The 22,782-nt window shown below is 38.3% G+C and overlaps 1 protein-coding gene across 1 annotated transcript in view; it reads left to right on the top strand.

The window, feature by feature from the left end:
• The window catches only part of LOC121739464, a 155,139-nt gene extending 134,290 nt beyond the window's left edge, over nucleotides 1–20,849 (top strand). Inside the window, exons 11-16 of the mRNA XM_042131951.1 lie at nucleotides 10,437–10,574; nucleotides 15,674–15,826; nucleotides 16,886–17,064; nucleotides 17,475–17,678; nucleotides 18,333–18,479; nucleotides 18,994–20,849. Coding sequence (XP_041987885.1) covers nucleotides 10,437–10,574; nucleotides 15,674–15,826; nucleotides 16,886–17,064; nucleotides 17,475–17,678; nucleotides 18,333–18,479; nucleotides 18,994–19,236 — 1,064 coding nt within the window. The 3' untranslated portion in view covers nucleotides 19,237–20,849. The remainder of the gene's footprint in view (nucleotides 1–10,436; nucleotides 10,575–15,673; nucleotides 15,827–16,885; nucleotides 17,065–17,474; nucleotides 17,679–18,332; nucleotides 18,480–18,993) is intronic.
• Nucleotides 20,850–22,782: the final 1,933 nt, after the last annotated feature.

Genomic DNA, 22,782 nt, shown 5'->3' on the forward strand with positions numbered 1-22,782 from the left:
TAATAGTAAACTATTACAACTCGAGACTGACGGCGACCATTGTTTGTGCGACGGGACAGCGATGGACGTTGCCATGGTGACATACTTATTTAGTCACTTCAATAAAATATTATGGGCGAAATACTTTATATTGTAAAACAAAGTTTGGCGGGACAGCTAGTATTTATATACATATACTGTAGTTGGTAATTAAAAAATATCACAATATCATGTTTTTCTAAACAATAACTTGCTGTAAAAAATAATAATGGTATTGAGGAGCACAGTGTTGTTGTAAATGTATTCCTACTAGAGATGTGCCGATCATGACTTTGGCCGACTAGCCGACTAGCCGATTAGTCGGCTGCAAAGAACCCGACTAATCGGCTGACTAGTCGGCCAAGCCGATCATGGTTTCGGACGATTCCGTAACGCTTTTTTACTGCTGTTTCGCTGGTAAGTCGCACACGCCGCCTGCAAACGTGTCGAATGTTATGTTTACTTCGCGTATGTTACTTTATTTTGTTTCTATGTTAACTACAGTTGATAGTTTTCATTAAATATTTCATGTAGGTACATGAAATTTCGATTTAACCCTTAATTAGGCGCGCCTAAAAAGTTGCAAAAGTGGTCGCGTGGGGAGTTTAGCACCACAATCAATAAATTGAAATAAAATACAAAATACGTGCAAAATCAGACTTTTATTGATAGGGACATATGAATTACTAACGAACTTTTATACTTATTTTTTGGAACAATCAAATACAATTTTTACACATAAAAATAACTTTATATAAGTAATAGTTTTCTTCATAACAATTTTGGCAGACTACAATCATATGATCATTGCACACATGCTTATGGCATTTATAACAAACAGTCTTTGTTTTTCTATCCTACGTTCTTGGACAAATATGACACCTTTTGTATGACTGTGATCTTCCAGCTAGAGAAAAAGATTCTTGCTCCTCAATTTGATGACGCCTTTTTAGTCGTTTTTGCACCAGTCGTGGTGATGTGGGTATGCTTGCTCTTGAAATTTGATGAGGTTTAACTAAATCGACAGCCAATCGCTTCAAAAATACTCTTCGGAGTATATTCGAGTCAATTTTATATTTGTAAATTACATAATATGAATTGATACCTGTGATATTGAAAAGATGAAAAAATATCACCATTGGCCAAATTTTGGTTCGTCTTCCTACATTATAATTGGCGCACATTTGATCATTCGTATCAACTCCCTCTTTTGTTTTATTATAATAATAAATTATTTCAGGCTTTCTTTTGTCACTCTCAATATTTCTCAAAATTCAATGTTTTAAAAATTGTAATACAAAAGTATAGGTAACCTTGTAAATGTTATAAAATAACATTTACAATTTTTATAATTCATTTAATTGTCAAAATATAATGATTAAAAAATAAATAATAAAATTAAGTTACCGGCAATTTGAACTACGCTTACAGTCACCTGGGGTGTCGAGCACCCCAAATGCGCTCTCCAACCTCTACCGTCTACCACCGAGCGCCGCTCGCAACTGAATCCTGCACGTTACGCCTATTTACGAAGCTACTTAAAAAACCAGCGCGGTAAATTCAAATTTCAAAATGTTATGAGTATGCAAACCTGCTCTGGAGTGTGTGACACCCCACGCGACCAATTAAGGGTAATACATACTTACTTTGTTGTTAAAATTATATTTACAAAAATAATTTCTTTACTAGCAAGTAAGTTCAGAAACACTTCATTTAATTGAAAAACGTGTAAGACTGATTTAGTTTGTAAATGAATACATTATAAATAATAATCAAGGTTTTTCTTTAATGTAATTTCAATAATAGCAAAAAAGTAAAAAACCGATTAGTCGGCGCTTTTGCAGACTATTCGCCGACTACAAAAGTGGCCGGATAGTCGGTTTTACCGACTAGTCGGCGACTAGTCAGCACATCTGTAATTCCTACACATTTTATACACTCATAATGATGTGAGGGTTTTAGTGCCCAAGTGCGATTGCAAATATGCATTCTCTCTTTCTTTCTATATTCTTTTAATAAACTCTTGAGTCGAAGAGATCTGGCGCAGATCCGACATTTTACATGAACATCCGACGCAAGGATCATCTTACTAATTGTCAGAAAATCAGGTGATTGGCTTGTATAATGTATTGCCATAACCAAAGTTATAAAACCCTTTTTAGGGTTCCATAGTAACAAGGAATTTTTATAGCTTTATCCGACCGTCCGTCCAGGCGTCCACCCAAACCACTAGACCGCAAAAGCTTTTAGCTATCAATTAAAACAATATATTTTATGTACACTCGGAATCGTTTTATGCAGTTTAATCTATTTGTAACGTAGCTCTCTGATGGTTAGGGTTGCAGTATGAACAATAACGACCTATTCACATGTCGGTGTATGATCGATTTGGCTGCAGGCACCCGTTCTGTATGGGGCCGTGATTCCCTCCCACCTTCACCCCCTATTTCACGCACTGTGTAACTAACATCCACTATAGCTCTATAGTTTCTGATAAGTACGTATAGAGCATCACTAACGGCCGTTCCCAATATTTGATCTATCTCTGGTTTTGCCCTACTAGAGATAGGAATAGCTCAAAATTGACATAAAATATATGTCTCTAATGTCTAATGTGAGCTTTTCCTATCTCTAGTAAGGCAAAACCAGAGATAGATCAAATATTGGGAACGGCCGTAACAGATAGATAATACATTGTGATAGGTAGGCGTCATGTAGACGTTCTAAGGGCGGATTCGACCAAACTGAAGTAAAATTTTACTCGAGTATAACTGTCTCCTAATCTAAGAGTAAGCTGGTTTTGCGTTTTTCCAACTTCTAATCCAAGAATGAGGTAATTACACGGGAGTAAATATTTACACGGGCTATTTTGGTGGAGTAAATATTAAACTGAGAATAGTTGCACGATAGGGTTCAACTGTCACGGTCGGTGTCATTGTGAACTATAATTGACATTTTATTTCATACTCTTTGAATAACTTGGTAAAATGCAAACGCTAGAGTAAATTGAAGGAGTAAAATTATTCTCATGATAGTTATACTCGTGTAACTTCAAGTTTGGTCGAATCGGGCCTAAAAGTGTTAATTTTTTTTTTATGCTCTTTATTAAATTACTATGCTCTCATTTTGATTTAAGAGCCATCGTTGAAGCTGAAAGAATATTTTTTCGTCCTAGAAAACATTAGAGGATTACGGTAATTTAATGATAATAATGGCTAAGTAGTTAGGTACTAACAGTATCTAATTGTATTGATTTGAGATCATTAATCTATAGGTGTCGAAGGAGTGACTGTCTGCAGTGAAATGTGGTCGGTAAAACTCTCGTCACCGCCTGCGTGCCAAGCCAACTGTCCCTACTGATTTAAGGTGGATCTTGATTCTCGATACGGTTGACTTCCATACTAATATTATTATAAATGCGAAAGTGTGTCTGTCTGTATGATATTGCCTGTTCACGTCCAAACCGCTGAACCGATTTTTCTGGAATTTGGTATGGGAATACTCTAAATCCCGGGAAATTACACAGGATACTTTTTATCCCGAAAAAAAAGTTCGGTTCCCGTGCGAATAACGAAATTTGGACGCAACGGAGTTGCTGGCGTTATCTAGTATAACTGTAGTCTGTATGTTTAAAAGCCACAAAACCGATAGCGCGCGCAGGGTTTTCGAATGGAGATAAGATGCTTATAGCTTAGGTAGACCGGTAGGTATGGTTAACAGATGATCTGAAAAATGTCTCAATAGCTTTGCCCATACTGTGCCTTTTTTTGTTCATCAAGGGCATGCGTCACAGCGCAGTCAACAGCGTACTTGAGGCATGCCCGCGACGCATGCGCTCTGACCGTATCCAAAACTTTCGCTTTGTTATCTTGTTTCTGGAATTTCTTATGACCAAATAAGCCGCTCATATTCCACCCAGTAAAACGTTCTCGTCGCACATGTTACAAAGCTGACAGACACTGCAACTGAACAAAAATGACAATGTTGGCGTTGCGTTCGTTAACGCATTCATATTGAAAGCGCCAAACGAAAGTTGAATAGGTACAAAGAAGATGACGAAAATTGAAGACGAAAGCTCACAGTGTGTACATAGCTAATGATGGACATAAGCTGCGAGTATTCATCGTCATAATAGGTATATTAACATTTTCTGATGTAATAATTTGATACAATAATATGTTGATTGTTGCTATTTAAATCAAATATTTATAAACAAAACATTATAATATTATTATGATTAAGGTTGCCATCACTATAATGCTGTTGCTATAATATCAGCAGAATGATTATTATTATTATGGTGTATTTGTTGTTTATTTTACATTTTTTTCAGTATCTTGTGACCCAATTTATTGTTATGAAATAATCTATAAGCCAATTATTATCATTTTGTCCGATGATAAATATCATTACAAGTATAACGAAATACAAAAATCATAATATTCGATGTAAGTAACTTACATAATATTTTAGTGGATAAAAATTGATTTTTCTAATTCAAAGAAAAAGAGCACATCTCGGTAAGATATCTCAAGACTATAATCCGGCGATATAGTCTATTTTTACCACACCTGCGCGAATGCTAAAAGCGGTCATGTCTTTGACCCATTTCGTTGCGATTATCCACGTCACGATTCGCGATTATTTCGGTCTTTATGTGGAGGACTATACCGCTTTGATCACTCAGTTACAGATATTTTTCCTATTGGGGCTTAAGCTAGCCCTGGGTTTTCATTGTTGTTCCTCTTGCTTGTGCTTATGAAAGAGTCAGGTCAGTTGCGAACAAATTACACGAGGACGCGCCTAATTTTGGGTCATTTCATGAGAATTGAGATCTAGATGTGATGAAGTACAGAGAATTAGTCGCCGCATATATATTATCCCTATGCACTCGCAAAAGCCAGTTGTTTATAAAACACTGTTTCTTTAGTAATAAAGATAACTTTTTAAACGATTGTCGATGTGTATACTGTAGTCTGTATACTCGTAGGTCGTTAAAACTGTCCCGCCGTTATCGATGCAATGTTTTTACTCATCGATCGGAATATTTTGGAACTATTACGAACTTAACCTAAAGTCTCCAGTCCCCACAGCGTCAAATTCTTTACCCGTAAGGGGAGGGCTTTATCCTGAACAAAAACTGTTTTACAACATGAGATTCGATGGATTTTAGGTGTGCCTGATTTCGCGCGAGGGTCTTCTAGTGTCATTGGCTAATGGCTCACAACTGGGGATAGTTATAATTTTATGACAGTCCAATCCCCGAAATAAAAATCATGGAACCTAATTATTTATATCAATATATTCGACTGATTCTTATCTCTTTGTGCGGTGCGCAAATTTCATTCAAGATATGGGAATGTGCAAATTTCTTACGCTGCGCGCCTGAGTGTCTAAACACACTAGGCTGAAAAAACGCGGCCGAAGTTTGACATGATTACGCCAGCAATGTATTTTAAATTGCTGATAACACACCATGACAAAAATACGTCGCGATATATTGTATGCGTAGCGCATTCAAGCGTAACCATGCCGCGTATTTTCGGCCTATTTTGTTTAGACACTTATTCTCGTCTGATGCTTCGGTCGTACGTCGCGATATATTGTATGCGTAGCGCATTCAAGCGTAACCATGCCGCGTATTTTCGGCCTATTTTGTTTAGACACTTATTCTCGTCTGATGCTTCGGTCGTACGTCGCGATATATTGTATGCGTAGCGCATTCAAGCGTAACCATGCCGCGTATTTTCGGCCTATTTTGTTTAGACACTTATTCTCGTCTGATGCTTCGGTCGTACGTCGCGATATATTGTATGCGTAGCGCATTCAAGCGTAACCATGCCGCGTATTTTCGGCCTATTTTGTTTAGACACTTATTCTCGTCTGATGCTTCGGTCGTACGTCGCGATATATTGTATGCGTAGCGCATTCAAGCGTAACCATGCCGCGTATTTTCGGCCTATTTTGTTTAGACACTTATTCTCGTCTGATGCTTCGGTCGTACGTCGCGATATATTGTATGCGTAGCGCATTCAAGCGTAACCATGCCGCGTATTTTCGGCCTATTTTGTTTAGACACTTATTCTCGTCTGATGCTTCGGTCGTACGTCGCGATATATTGTATGCGTAGCGCATTCAAGCGTAACCATGCCGCGTATTTTCGGCCTATTTTGTTTAGACACTTATTCTCGTCTGATGCTTCGGTCGTACGTCGCGATATATTGTATGCGTAGCGCATTCAAGCGTAACCATGCCGCGTATTTTCGGCCTATTTTGTTTAGACACTTATTCTCGTCTGATGCTTCGGTCGTACGTCGCGATATATTGTATGCGTAGCGCATTCAAGCGTAACCATGCCGCGTATTTTCGGCCTATTTTGTTTAGACACTTATTCTCGTCTGATGCTTCGGTCGTACGTCGCGATATATTGTATGCGTAGCGCATTCAAGCGTAACCATGCCGCGTATTTTCGGCCTATTTTGTTTAGACACTTATTCTCGTCTGATGCTTCGGTCGTACGTCGCGATATATTGTATGCGTAGCGCATTCAAGCGTAACCATGCCGCGTATTTTCGGCCTATTTTGTTTAGACACTTATTCTCGTCTGATGCTTCGGTCGTACGTCGCGATATATTGTATGCGTAGCGCATTCAAGCGTAACCATGCCGCGTATTTTCGGCCTATTTTGTTTAGACACTTATTCTCGTCTGATGCTTCGGTCGTACGTCGCGATATATTGTATGCGTAGCGCATTCAAGCGTAACCATGCCGCGTATTTTCGGCCTATTTTGTTTAGACACTTATTCTCGTCTGATGCTTCGGTCGTACGTCGCGATATATTGTATGCGTAGCGCATTCAAGCGTAACCATGCCGCGTATTTTCGGCCTATTTTGTTTAGACACTTATTCTCGTCTGATGCTTCGGTCGTACGTCGCGATATATTGTATGCGTAGCGCATTCAAGCGTAACCATGCCGCGTATTTTCGGCCTATTTTGTTTAGACACTTATTCTCGTCTGATGCTTCGGTCGTACGTCGCGATATATTGTATGCGTAGCGCATTCAAGCGTAACCATGCCGCGTATTTTCGGCCTATTTTGTTTAGACACTTATTCTCGTCTGATGCTTCGGTCGTACGTCGCGATATATTGTATGCGTAGCGCATTCAAGCGTAACCATGCCGCGTATTTTCGGCCTATTTTGTTTAGACACTTATTCTCGTCTGATGCTTCGGTCGTACGTCGCGATATATTGTATGCGTAGCGCATTCAAGCGTAACCATGCCGCGTATTTTCGGCCTATTTTGTTTAGACACTTATTCTCGTCTGATGCTTCGGTCGTACGTCGCGATATATTGTATGCGTAGCGCATTCAAGCGTAACCATGCCGCGTATTTTCGGCCTATTTTGTTTAGACACTTATTCTCGTCTGATGCTTCGGTCGTACGTCGCGATATATTGTATGCGTAGCGCATTCAAGCGTAACCATGCCGCGTATTTTCGGCCTATTTTGTTTAGACACTTATTCTCGTCTGATGCTTCGGTCGTACGTCGCGATATATTGTATGCGTAGCGCATTCAAGCGTAACCATGCCGCGTATTTTCGGCCTATTTTGTTTAGACACTTATTCTCGTCTGATGCTTCGGTCGTACGTCGCGATATATTGTATGCGTAGCGCATTCAAGCGTAACCATGCCGCGTATTTTCGGCCTATTTTGTTTAGACACTTATTCTCGTCTGATGCTTCGGTCGTACGTCGCGATATATTGTATGCGTAGCGCATTCAAGCGTAACCATGCCGCGTATTTTCGGCCTATTTTGTTTAGACACTTATTCTCGTCTGATGCTTCGGTCGTACGTCGCGATATATTGTATGCGTAGCGCATTCAAGCGTAACCATGCCGCGTATTTTCGGCCTATTTTGTTTAGACACTTATTCTCGTCTGATGCTTCGGTCGTACGTCGCGATATATTGTATGCGTAGCGCATTCAAGCGTAACCATGCCGCGTATTTTCGGCCTATTTTGTTTAGACACTTATTCTCGTCTGATGCTTCGGTCGTAACGATCAAGCAGAAACAGATCTATAAGAAAAATAAAGTTGGAGTTCCGTGTTCAAATGCAAGCGACCACCGGGCACGTTTTGACATGGATTACCAATATTAATCCAATAATCAGCTGACGCGTTTTACGAGCGGTGACTATCGCTCGTACTTGAGTTGTTGGTGGTCAGGGTCGTACTGTGACCTGTGGTTGGCATCGTGAGGCGCACTTACAAACGACACGACCACGATACGATAAGTCGTGATGCTGAAATGTATAATAATAATATGCTCAGTTTATAATGGTTTATAGTTCTATTTGTTCACCACCGAAAGAGCTGGACTATCAACTTTTCTTGTGTTCTAAGCTACTAAAAAGTGCTCTTCATATATACTCGATACAATAATAAAAACAGAATGATACATCTTTTTTTTGTCTTTTGACCTAGTTTATACATCGATTTTTTGCAAGAGCTGACCTCACAGATTTGCCCAGTAACCCCCAGTTATAGCTCAACTTCAAAGCAGTGAGTTGAAAGCAGCAATAAACCTTATATTTTCCAAACCAATGTTAGTAGCTTTAATACTACTTTTGCAATTAACTCTTGAAGAAGATCCTTTACTTGAAAAGTCTTGAAGATCGTTCAATTGCAATTTGTTCTCGATTTCTCCAGATGCTTGCTTGAATAATGTTTTAATTACACCACTCTGTATTTAGGTACCCTAATCCTATTACACTAAATCTAATTTAGTGTAATAGGATCTAGGGAGTAGGGTTCCCTAAATTATCCTTCAAGGGGCCAAGCCTTTTCCCCTCACTACCAGGCCTAGAAAAAGTGTCGTGTAATATCGCCTATAATCTAAAGTAACTTATACTCCTTTGGTGCGAAAGTTGCCGCGAAACGAACCAAAGCCCGTACCACGAAACGGTTTTGAGACTCAAACAATCGTACGAGAATTTTGCTTCCTACTGTAACAAACGTGAAATGACATTGTTAGAGCAGGACGTGGCATTCTCGTCCGATTGTTTGAGTCTCAAAACCGTTTCGTGGTACGGGCCCAGATCGCAGTTTGTTTTATTTCAAAGTTTTCGCTCCGTAAACAAAATAGCTACCGGTTTGTTTACATTCAGACGAAATTAAAACTCGGAACGAGACACGCTGGCTTGCCAAGAGTCGAGGTGCCAAACTTACGGCAGGTACAGTCGTCTACCTACACCTTTACCACTTATATTGCTATTTACTGCTATAACAATAAGGTTTAAAAGTGCTCAAGATGTGTGCAGTTCGTTAATTATATGTAAACATGAGTGCTGCGACCGCGGTTACGTACGTAAATTTATCGAGCTATTAATTTTTTATTGGTCATTAATTATTATTATTATTATGCTTTACTTCTGACTGTCGTACGGAGAGTAAACAACGTTTCATAGCATTCTGAGGTTGTACGTTTTTTCACCGGGCTATTTCACTATGAAGGTGCTAACTGCTAAGTATATTTTGGCATCGAAATAGCACTCCTAGTGGAAAATAACCCATTGGAAATAATTCGTCGCCTTGCAAAAAGTTAACGTCCTCCTGGTGAGAAATTTCAATATCTTACACTGACCACTGTACATTGGAATTTTACGTGGGAGAGCCATGCTTCGGCACGAATGGGCCGGCTCGACCGGATAAATACCACGTTCTCACAGAAAACCGGCGTGAAACAGCGCTTGCGCTGTGTTTCGCCGAGTGAGTGAGTTTACCGGAGGCCCAATCCCCTAACCCCTACCCTATTCCCTTCCCTACCCTCAACTATTCCCTTCCCTTCCCTTCCCTACCCTCCCCTATTACCCTATTCCCTCTTAAAAGGCCGGCAACGCACTTGCAGCTCTTCTGATGCTGCGAGTGTCCATGGGCGACGGAAGTTGCTTTCCATCAGATGACCCGTTTGCTTGTTTGCCCCCTTATTTCATAAAAAAAAAAAAGCGAAAAATCTTTCACCTATTGTGCTATAATAATGTGTAGCGCGTAGCTCTCTACGGAGGTCTACGAGCCATACGCGATTAAACATTATAATATTATACTGTATAAATCTAACATAACTAATATACATATTATTATTAAAAACATAAAACACATTGAAGAGAACTAAAGCACCATCTCTCTATACTTAGACGTATAGTTATTTAGTATTTACCTTCTGCTTAATAAAGCGTACATTTCCATACCATGCTGTGAGCCGCTGTTATATGCAAATTCCTGTACCCGCCATACTTAAAATTCTCTACTCGAGAGCTACTAGCTTAGTAAGTGATGACTAACATAATATCCCTCCTACTCAATAGAATATTGCTAAAAATAATAACATACTAAATATCCCTCTCTCTCCACAGAGGAGGATGAGTCGCAGATCTTCGTGAAGTTCTTCAAGTTCCACAAGTGCTACGACCTGATCCCCACATCCGCCAAGCTGGTGGTCTTCGACACGCAGCTCCTCGTGAAGAAGGCATTCTTCGCGCTCGTTTATAACGGTAAGTGATCGCAGGATACAGAGAAATGCGATGATCAGTTTCTTTTTCAGAAGCAATTATGTTATCATATTTTCACCATAACATGTAATATTATGACGTTATCTATCCACGCGGGATATAATCATAGGGTTGACGAGCCAGTTCGAGCTCGAAGAAATTGCGGGCAGCGCCCGTGTTGTATTACAGCAGTATTTCCCAAAGTGGGCGATAACGCCCGCTTGTGGGCGCTGAAGGCCTAAATGGGGGCAGTGTGGGACTCATAAAAAATAGGGGCGCTGTGTAGACTGTAGAGGCTTTGAGGATGATTTGTAAGTTCGTTTCATCTGGATGCTTTTTAAATTAAATGCATCTGTTCCCTCATATTAGTTTTAATTTTTGGCTAGCAAGTTTTAGAGACTACTTCTAATGTTTTGTTAAACAAAAATTCCGAAAATCCGGGACTAGACAAAATTCAGGAATGCAAACAAAGTCGGTGATAATAGTAAATAAGATTTGAAATCGACTAATTTAGGACTTTGTATTAATTTTTATAAAATTTGGGGTAAAAGCCTCTAAAGATTGTTCTCAAAGTGGGCAATAGACAAAATACACAATTACAGGAATGTAACCTATGGTGAAAACGAGATAATAATACTTCCGCCAAGAGATCCTTATGTTACACGTTGTACCCTAATCTTAATATTATTATTTTGCACTTTTTAATTTTTGTTACCCACCCGATTTGTTGTGCTTGCTAGTTAAATACTTTTTTGCGATTGTTACTGTACTAGTGCTGGCATGCGAATTCTTTGCACCATTTTGCGAATGCTATTTTCCTATGTAATCCTTTACCATCATTTACCACTTTAATATCTACACGCCAATGCTGCCTAGCAGGAACACTTCAGCTGCGTAATCGTAACGTCGCGTTGTTGAAAGACAGTATAAAAAATATTATGATGACAGCACAGAGCCTATGTTGTTGAATTTCGATAACGTTACGATACGACAATGTGCAATGGCGTCTGCTTGGCTTACTGTTAGCATACATTGATGGATAACACTTTTTCATATTTACTATTTTATATATATATATATATACGGGCAAGGGCCCGAGCGTCAAGTGTTTCCCCATACAAAAGTGAAAAAAAATTTTGGTCTTTCAGCGCTGCTACTTTCACAGTGAACTCTCTACAAGGAACACGTACGCACCCTAAAGTATTATCACTTATTTTTGTTACACCCTGTATATATATATCATAATTATATAATCCAGGCATCTGTAACTTAGCAAAATCCAGACCTAACCAGTGTCCTCTTGTAATGTCCCACTATAGCGCTGAAGTCACCATTTGACTCGGTTTTAGTGAGGTCAGGGGTCAATTCGGATAAGGGCCGACTAGTCCTTTAATTACTGTCATCTCGAGAGGTCGGGCCAAGGATTTTCTTATAATGGCTTTCGACCTTCCAAAAAAACTGATATAATTTCAGTTTATAGAAAACTAGATGTTGCGTACAACTTTTTTGCGCCGAATTTTATATATCTGGCAGGAACGTCACAACTCACAATTATTTGTGCTAAAACTATTTGAATTTGTGATAAACGAGCCTATTTCTTTTAATTGAAAGCTTTAAGAATGTTACTTCTTACGGAGAAGCATGAACTTATGATTTGTTACCTTTAACATTCACAATTAGATCATACTAATTAATATATTTATAATATTGTATCAACTTGATATTTATAAACTCTACCTGTAAATGTCGTCTCCAATATTAGTCTCTAACTTCTGATAAATCCATTTTCTGGTCGCATTCAATAGGTATTTGGTTAGTTCGGATGTAAGCCTTTGCGAATTTAATGCTTTGCACAAATCCCGGCTTTCGGATGGGATTAATTGCGAATTTGTGGAAGATTCAAACATTATATAATGTTTTAAATCTTTTACAAGTTTTTTTACGGAATAATTTAATAATTCAGTCTTAAATTTAACAATTAATCAACGTGAATCGCAGTATAATTGTATTAAAAATCTCTATGCAGAATTTAAAGCAGCCGGTTCATTAATTTGCATAAAATTTCATATAATATAGTTTGATGTAATAGTATGAATAATTTTAGAATTTATCATTGCGTAATCAAGGTTTAAAGTTTAAACAAATTGTTTGCCTTACAAATGTTTAGAAAATAAATAAAACGAAGATTAATTATTACTTGTAATTTTGCAATGCAATGGAGTTGTGTGGGAAAGGATATTGTTGAGAATTCACATAGAAATGTAAGGCGTTGCGAACTATATGTTGAATATGAAACATAATATAATAATAATCGTATTGGTTTATGTACAGTGAACACGAATCGTCGCCCTCCGTAAGAAACAACACGTGGATCTAAGGTGTATGTCGTTCCAAAATTTCTAAGTATACAAGGCTTCTCAAAAATATAAAGGCTTAAGATTTTGCTTTTGTACACTTGCGTGCAAAAATCGACCAGCTCCGTATAATATGTTGAGCTTGTTTTTGGCTTGAAATAATGAATGTATAATGTAACTTTGGGGGATACTGAGCTCAAAAATGTAAATATCTGAAATATGAATATCTTCTACAATAATTTTATACAAATCAATAAAAATATATTTATTTAAATTTATAAACAGAAACCTGGAATACATTGCATTCCAGGTTTCTGTTATAATATTGGATTCGCTAAATTATAGTATGTGGCTCGGTTTCTTTGCTCGTAAGTGTGTTCGCTAAGATCTTAGAAATCACGAACAAAAATAAAATAACTCATTGTCAAGCCGTCTCCACTGCTGTTGTTTCTTACGGAAGGTATGTAGTTTGTACAGACCAGTTCAGACTTATCGTACCCGTGATACTCTTCGTTGGTCTAGGGTAAATAACTCTGAACAGATGTTTCTTTCAGTGGAGATCGGCAACGTCACTTGGCACTATTTGATGAAAATAATATGGTACATACTTTTGCATTTCATTATATTTTTATGACTGTTTTTGAGCTCAAAAACAGTCATAAAAATATAATAGATTTTATAGATTAACTAAAGTTTTGGGCCTTTTGTTCAAGCTGAAGCGGAAATTATTTTCGTGTTAGGAATTTGTATACCCTAGCTTCTGTCTCTGTCTACTTTTATAAATCAATTTCTTAACGCTGCTAGGAATGATATCTGGTGTCCTGGCCACGATATTACCAATAGTCCAAATATTGAATTTCATCCTATTACTAAAACATTCCCACTCATACCTATGTAAAAACTCGACAGTAACAATATTATGACTGCTAAAATTTCATCATCCGTCTATTGATTTTGCATTCCCCTCGACTGGCGGCTGCAGTCGGCTTTGTCTTCACACAGCTGAAGGCCGCGTATGAACAAGCCTTATATATACACATGTATATGTTTGTACTGTATGAAAGAATAATATCGCTATTAGGTTTTAACGACATACAGGTAATCTAGAACATTCTCTTAAAATCGGTTCGGAAAATAAATAGGTAATAAATTGGTAATAAATTGACTGAATTAATTCTAATTATATGCATACTTGACAAGACTTGACTAGAGCTTTCTTCTTTGTAGTTTGCGAAATTTACATAACACGTAGCTTTGTTATGTAAATTGAAATAGCCCCAATTTTACTTGAATGAAATTTTCTATCAAACTACAAAATTGTATTAAAAGAAATCTCAAACCAACCGCATTTCACTTGAATGCCGTTTTGCATTTGGGTGGATCAACTTTTCTTTGCCAAAACCTGTCCTTAACAATATGAACTCACTCGTCACAAAATAATTGGCAAGAATAATAATTTACTAATTTTTAGCTTAGTTAGGACCGTTCCCTATCCAAAACCGAACGAAGAACGCAGCTATTTTAACATTAGATTAAAATAGCAAAATTAGGGTACCGATCTCGTCAGTCTAGACTCTATAGTCTAGACTCTAGCCGCTAGCGTGATTTAGAGTCAGTCATGGTCCCATGACCGTAACTAACGTCCGTCAGGTCGTAGTTAAATATCAGAGATTAGCCAGCGCTAATCCGTGATATTTGACTACGCTACGCCCCGGCCACGGTCGGGACAAAGTCAGGCGGTTTACCTCCCAAGGTGAACTTGGCGGAAGACTTCGTGAATTCATTTGTGTGAAATATGAAAAAATGTAATGTGAAATTGACTTCTGCACAAACTATGCCCGTAATTAAAAGTAGCCTATATTATGTCATTTCATCGTACACTATGTACACCAAACAACAAAATAACAAATCGATCCAGTCGTTTTAAAACCTATTAGATCTAAAGAGACAAAGTTAATACACACAGGCAATTTTGAAAAATGTAGGTACTTTTCCCGCGGGACAGAAACATTTCTACATAACTAACTCGACGACCAGGTGAACTTCGTGTCACTTCACTCCTATATAAACCTTCCCTGAATTTTAACGAATATTTCAACACTAAAATTAGACATAGCGGTTCTGCCGTTCTTGAGCTTTAGCGAGACCAACAAAATTTTCTTATATTTATTTATATAGATTTAATAATTTATTCGTAACAAAAAGGAATTTGATCAATATCATTTTTGATTAAGGTAATAAAAATGTATAGTTGGGTTGTTTGATATTGTAAAATCTAAAATCACATAAAACCGGGATCCCACGAGTGCAAGTGAGTTTATAAACACGTCTCCATTGAACGAAACTAGTTTAAACCTTACGTAATAAATTTTCATTCTAAAAAAACCACTTAGGTAGGTACTTCAATAATTATTTTCTACAGGGTGCAACAAAATTAAGTGATAATACTTTAAGGTGTGTACGTGTTCGTTATAGAGAATTCAGTGTGAAAGTAGAAACGCTCAATATTTTTTTTCACTTCTGTGTGTGTAAGTGCCCCAGTGTAACAGAGTTTGCCCATACAAAAGTGAAAAAGCAGTTGGTCTTTCAGCGCTGCTACTTTCACAGTGAACTCTCTACAGGGAACACGTACACAATCTAAAGTATTGTCACTTAGTTTTGTTACACACTGTATATTAAACTTATATGTCGATTTCGACGATAGTTTTATTACTACTTTCCTTTCTATAAGTAACGTTATATTGGCAGGTGTCCGCGCCGCGCCGCTGTGGGACTCGCAGCGTCAGCGGTTCGTGGGGATGCTCACCATCACGGACTTCATCAAGATACTGCAGATGTACTACACCAGCCCCGACGTCGCCATGGATGAGCTGGAGGAGCACCGCCTCGAGACCTGGCGACGTGAGTACTTTAAGCATTTTTAACTTCGAGGTTTCTTAATTCGCGCGTATGTTCGCGGATAACTTTGCAGTTTGTGAACGGATTTTGACGATTCTTTTTCTGTTGGGAAGAGGATACTTCACAGATGGTCTCACGATAAAAAAATATTTAAAGTCTTTTTTTTGTTAAAATTATAAGTTTATTATTTACCTTATGGTGGCGAGACGCACGTTGACGAATGATGACGTATGTATTGTATGTTTTGTTAACAATTATTAGTAGTAGTAGAGTTCAGCGAACTCAATACTATTGTTATATTATTATTATAATCATAAGGAAAACTTCCGAACCTTATTGTTAATGGTATAAACAAAGACATATAATATATGTGAGTAATATATTATGTATAAAAAATATTATATGTAATATGGAACCTGTTAAGGTGTACGTTATACAGAGTGTAACAAAGCTAAGTAATAATACTTTAGGGTGTGTATGTGTTCCTTGAAGAGAGTACACTGTGAAAGGGCAGCGCTGAAATACCAATTTTTTTCACTTTCGTATGGGAAAACTCGTGACGCTCGGGCGCTTGCCCAAACAAAAGTTAAAAAGAATTTGGTCTTTCAGCGCTGCTACTTTCACAGTGAACTCTCTACAAAGAACACATAAACACTCTAAAGTATTATCACTTAGTTTTGTTACACATGCATAACAGCGTAAGATTATGTTCACAGTTGTAAAATTATGGCCGAATTTATGTTCATACTTCATACCAAGCATAGTGTTCTGTGTTTGGTAATGTTATACCGCTTGACAAGAACGCCTGGTTGTAAAGGTTTTTGACAGGAATTTAACTACTGAATGATGTGGCTGACGGGCAATATTTTGACTGTTGCCAATCACAATGACAATAGCTCTATAGTCCCAGATCCTCAAGTCTGGGTCTACTAGTAAAATAGTTAAACAGTCAAAAACCCCAAAACCGGGCATAAACCTAACAATGGCAATATCTTTGTAGTCCTATACCTGGACCTATTAGTGTCAAGGAAAACAATATTTTACCATTTTTATCCTCCACAGAAGTGTTGAAAGGCTCCGTGATGCCGCTGGTATCGATAGGGCCGGACTCGTCCCTGTACGAGGCCATCAGGATGCTGATCGCCAACCGCATACATCGGCTGCCCGTCATCGATCCCAACACAGGCAACGTCCTCTATATACTGACGCACAAGAGGATACTGCGATTCCTGTTCCTATACGTGAGTTTGCGACTACCCTTATAAATTCAAATTCTTTAAAGTCTTCATATAATACGTATATAGAGAGACGTAGAGATGTAATCTTTAGAAATAAAAAAAAGTTTAGAAACGTACAAAATACAGTTTTATAAGGTTTTATGTCTATAACCGACGGTTTTCGCCCGCAGCTATAATATTATCACACTAGAACGGGCCTAACAGTATAATTGTCAGAATATTATCTATTTTGAACCTATTAAGGATCCGTCAAGGTTTCATAAACTTGTATGCGTTATTCATTACATATTCGACTCTATATAATTTGCTCGACTCTTCATTCTCGATGTAATGCTACAATTGATCACATAAGTCGAAAGTTCCGATAAGGATTCGCGTCTTTAGATGTCTATAACAGCACCGCTTTCCCACAGATAAACGAGCTGCCCAAGCCGGCGTACCTGCAGTGCCGTCTGCGCGAGCTCCGCATCGGCACCCTCAGCGGCATCGAGACAGCCACCGAGGACACGAGCATCATCGACGCGCTACGCAAGTTCGTCAACCGCCGCGTCTCCGCGCTACCGCTCATCGACACCGAGGGACGACTCAAGGATATATACGCCAAGTTTGACGTCATTGTGAGTACCGATTTAAAATAACAAGGGCCTGTTTCACCACTGATAATTGTCGGAGAGCCTATCTATATCTTGTCTGACAGATACTCCACCTCTGTGTAGTTAACTGGCACTTGTCAGGAAGTGGTGAAAGAGCTCCTAGGGTCAAATTATGTGTTTAGGTGAGGGTTGCTATATTTAATTAAATTATACAGGAGCTATTAACCCCCCCCCCCCCCCCCCCCGGTCTCTGTCTTCATTTATTTTATGGATATAATGTCTGATGGATCTGCCAAATCCATCAGACGCAGACTTTTTTACCTGACCATACGAAGCTCGGATCTTGATAATTTAAAATATATCGTATTTAGTATTTAACTTATTAAATTACAGGAATTTTTAAATGGGGCGTAAAGTTTTCTAGATAATGTCAATACTGGACAGTATTGACAGTATCGAGTTTATTCTTTATTAGCAACACAGTAAAAATCGAACGAGTCCTTTCAGCTTTTTCTTTATCTCGTAAAGTTTTAGAGTCAATTCAGACTACAATGCGACACGTATTTCTAAATTTGCACTGAATTGACGGATTTCGTGAGCGTGAGACGTTTTGCAAATCTGTCAAATCCATGCCGTTTTAAAATAAAATCAGTAAATAAAATGTGAATTTCCCAACAGAATCTAGCGGCAGAGAAGACGTACAACAACCTGGACGTATCGCTGAAGCAGGCCAACGAGCACCGCAACGAGTGGTTCGAGGGCGTGCAGAAGTGCAACCTCGACGAGACGCTGTACGACGTGATGGAGAGGATCGTCCGGGCTGAGGTCAGTGTCTACACACCATGGACTTCCCAAACTTATTTTGTCTACTGCCCACAGAGAACACGTTCTTATTTTCATAGGCTACTTGTACATCCTAATTTGGCTTATCCAATATTTATAGACCAGCCAGCCTATCTCTTGATGGGATTCCGTCTAATACGGAAGATTCGACACTTATGTACAAATACGTTGCTGTCTTATTCCCATTCCAATAGTGATGATTTAACGCCACGTGTATCCGCGGTCCAGACACCTTTTTTGCTTACAAAATAATACTAATGCTATCTCGTTTCAAATGTGCCAAATAAGACAGATGATCGACAGTAATGACTACTATGTAAACAGTAAATGGTGTGTAATATTATGGAGCTCACCGTGAAATTTCTGTAATTTTTATGGCACCGAAAAAAAGCGTTTTCCACTTTGGATAGTTTTTATAACTTTGGGATGGTATTTAACTTAAAAAGATTTGGGTTCTCTATATGTTTCTTTGTTTACTGTTACGTTTGTATTACAGGTGCATCGTTTGGTGGTCGTCGATGAAGAAGACAAAGTGATAGGCATCATATCCCTGTCGGATCTGCTCATGTACCTCGTCCTGCGGCCCACCGGCGCCTGCGAGGGGGTCAGCCTGCGCAACGAGCACGGACCGATCGAGGAGAAGGACGAGACCACCAGAGACACCGAGACCAGAGACCACGAGACCGCACACCCAGAGACCAAGGACGACACCACGAGTGAGAGTGACTCAGTGCAATGAGTGAATGAACCTAACTCGTGGACTTAGATCGGGTGTGAGAGACCTTAAATACGCGCAATGTATGCGGGCCTAAAGGCACTACGCGCGGTTAGACCCGCTTTTTGAGGGTATTAAGCGTTGGATCGGATTGAGTGTTGTGCCTATGACCTCAAGATTAACGTAGGTATATTTGATTTGACAGGTGACATTGTTTAAGTATATCTTCGTTTAGTACTTATTATTGTTAAAGACGATGTTGCGTTGATGTCTCGGCGATGTACAGAATTACAACGGTCGGTCGATAGCCGGCTACTACCGGGTTTATTATTTATACATAACTCTTAATATTTTGTGACATAAATTCAAAGTAATATAGCGCAATTGAAATCTATAGTAATATTATTCTAGTTTTCCAGTTCCCAGGTCGGATTGTATTTAGGAATGGTGCGTTTGTTGGGATTAATATAAACTTCCTGTGTAAGTCCAGCTTTAAAGCTACTCGTGTGCCAAATTTTAACCAAATCCATTCTTTTTTACCAATAAAAACTACACATTTATTATATTGCCTTATTTCTTAAAACTTGGGTACTGGATGTTCTTATTATAATAGTGATATCCAATATTGAGATGATATATTCCAACTTCCAATGGACTTCTGAAATCTTGAAATATATGGGGGAATGTTTTCAAATGGCCAAGTATAACACTCGAAAATCCAAGTTCAATTTCAACAGCAAGTAAAACTGCGTAAAGAAGCATTTTCTCGGCCAAAAATCAAACATTTGTAAATAAAAAGGATTCGATTTTTGGCTCCGAAAATTTCTGAAAAAAATTATTGTGCAGTTTTAGTTTGTTGCTGAAATTCTGGCAATTTTGTTCTTAAATTGTCCATTTTGAATATTTAAACTATATTCTCTCTACGGGGAGTTAAGGTTGTCAGTTAATTCGAAAGAGATATTTTACGGATGTAGAAAATATATGAAATTACGAATGAATGCTTCATGGATTCTAGACAATTCGTTTATTTTTTATATTCGTTTCGCTCGGAAAAGTTAACTCGAAAGCTGATCTGCGGAGCGTTAACAGGGTTGACCTAAACTCGTGGCGAACATATCTATTCTTCCATCATTCTGTGTTGCCTATTTGGCTAGAGTCAGAGAAGTGCGAAACGGCGAAGTATAAACTCGAAAGAATAGAAGAAGATTTCAGTTATAAAAAACAACATATTCGTTTATTCCTTGACATTTTTGTATATTCTCTAGAAAGTAGAAACTTTTTCTATGTTGGCCCCGGTAAACACTCAGGTGTGGTTAACTCTTTTAAACCGATAGCAAATGGGGTCCAAATTGACTCCATCGTAGCAAATGGGGGTACAATTTGACCCCATCGTAGCAAATGGGGGTACAGTTTGACCCCATCGCGGCTCTCGAGTCGACTTCCGAGCGTTCGACTTCCGAGCGTTATCGGTAACATGCTCACGCTCGTTTAAAGTATTATAACTAAGTATTGTGTTATTAATTTATGTGTAGTTTTAATGTTAGACTGTTAACACGTGGCGAGTGAGGTGTGAGGATGCGTGGCATAGCGCACACTACACAGGTTTGATAGAATATTAATAAAATTCGGTTCATTAATATATTGTTTCATTGTACCCGAGTCCTTCCGAGTAGTTCATGAGATGTTCTTGTCTAAAATGGTCACATTTAGCAATTCCTCTCAATCAATTCAGCAAATGAATTTTCAAAACTGTCAAACTGACAAATGTTAAATTAGTACGAATTACTAGACATGAATTGCTAGCAGACTTGCATTTTGCGATATAAAAAATGAATTATATAATGATTCATAATATGATTCTCCAAAGCGACCATTTTAGACCCGCTGAACGCAGTTAGCATCTGACAACATATTATTTAAGTTATTTATTGCTAATGCTTTCTAATTTAACCATAACCTTGAGCTCGACAAGGCTTTAAATGAACGTGGCGAAAAAAGGAACTAACGCTGTCATCATACAAAAACGCCATTTTTGACAGTTCTCCTTTACCAGCAGCGCTGCCGCCCATGTTCATTTAAAGCCTTGTCGGAGCAGCTGTCATCTGTCAAATTCTGTGGTCAAAGTTAAGGTCAAAGTTAAAGTTAGCCTTAACTATAACCATAACTTTAACCACGCCTCTGGTGCAACCCACCCTAAATAACTGCCCAGCATTTGCGAAATGTTTTAAAGGAATCAATTATTTTAACTATGCTTTCTCTTCGAGTATCTTCGTTATGGTCGCCGTACACGGGACAATTATCGTAACGATTTATCTCCTCGATGTTAAAATCGAACGACAAATTGTACGTGTGTAGCAATATCGCAAACGATTTTACGTTCAAAAGATCGATTGGACGATTTTCTTGACGATCGATCGAAACGACAAATTGTCCCGTCTATGGGCACCTTTAAAGTAAGTGCAATTTCTAAAGGCCAAAATTACACTTATAATGCGGGTTCTAGCACATTTATTTTATTACTATCAAGCTAATTTTTCGTGAGTAGCTTCATTGTGATAAGACGAACAAAAACAACGAGGAAATTGTTGTTCGCCTTATCAAAATGAAGCTACCCACGACAATTAGCTAGATAGTAATTTTTTTTTCTAGGGAACCCTATTACTTTAACCAATTCAAACTAAAGTGAGCCAACGAGATTCAGCTTCGTCGTCTCTGGCTGTGTGACTTTGTGTTTTGCTGAGCGAATTTACTTGAACCTACAGATACGATCTTAGCGAAGTTTTCAAAACTGTTGTCCTGTGTGATATTTTGTTGCTTTGCGAACAATATTTTAGTTTTTTACATTACCTTTTAATACCTTCTTTTCGATTATTGCAATAATAGATAAATGGACTTGTAGGAAAAAGGCGGACCTAAGTTACTTGTTTGGGCTGTCAAGTTAAGGATAGTCATGATCAAATCTTTCAGCTTGATAGAAAAGATTCAGTTTTATTAACATCAAATTATAACCCAAAGTGATTAAGGTCTACCTGACCGTCGATAAAGAGGTAGGCTTGTATCATATTTTCTTCTAAATAACTGTAGGAATTTCCTATTCCACTGCTGGACATTTTTGACAGTTGCTTTCTACCGTGAGACCACGACAGTTTAGTAAAAAATTGAGCTTGACGGCCTGTCCACATCTCCACGTCACGACGTCGTCAACGTGGAACGGTGCGTTGCAGAACTGGATACCTCGACCTTAAGTAACCGCGACCGAAACCTCACAGTTATATAGGGGCCATTAACAGGTAAACATTCATCTTTTATAATATCACGAAAATCTGGATGTCGCTGGCTCTCAGGGTTAGGTTAACACCATTAATAAGATATTAATAAGCTAAATCTGATTCTTATTAAGTAATAATATTATTAAGGAATAATAATTGTGCTGGGCGTCTTTAAAAAAAAATATCATAAAATCAATTATTGTGATAGCTATCACATAATCTTACAGTTGGATTTTAACACAGGATTTCATTTAGTTAGTAGATACACTCGGCTTAAGTCTAGTGATGTAAATGTAATCTA

Source organism: Aricia agestis, chromosome Z, assembly GCF_905147365.1.
Source record: "Aricia agestis chromosome Z, ilAriAges1.1, whole genome shotgun sequence".
Classification (NCBI taxonomy): domain Eukaryota; kingdom Metazoa; phylum Arthropoda; class Insecta; order Lepidoptera; family Lycaenidae; genus Aricia; species Aricia agestis.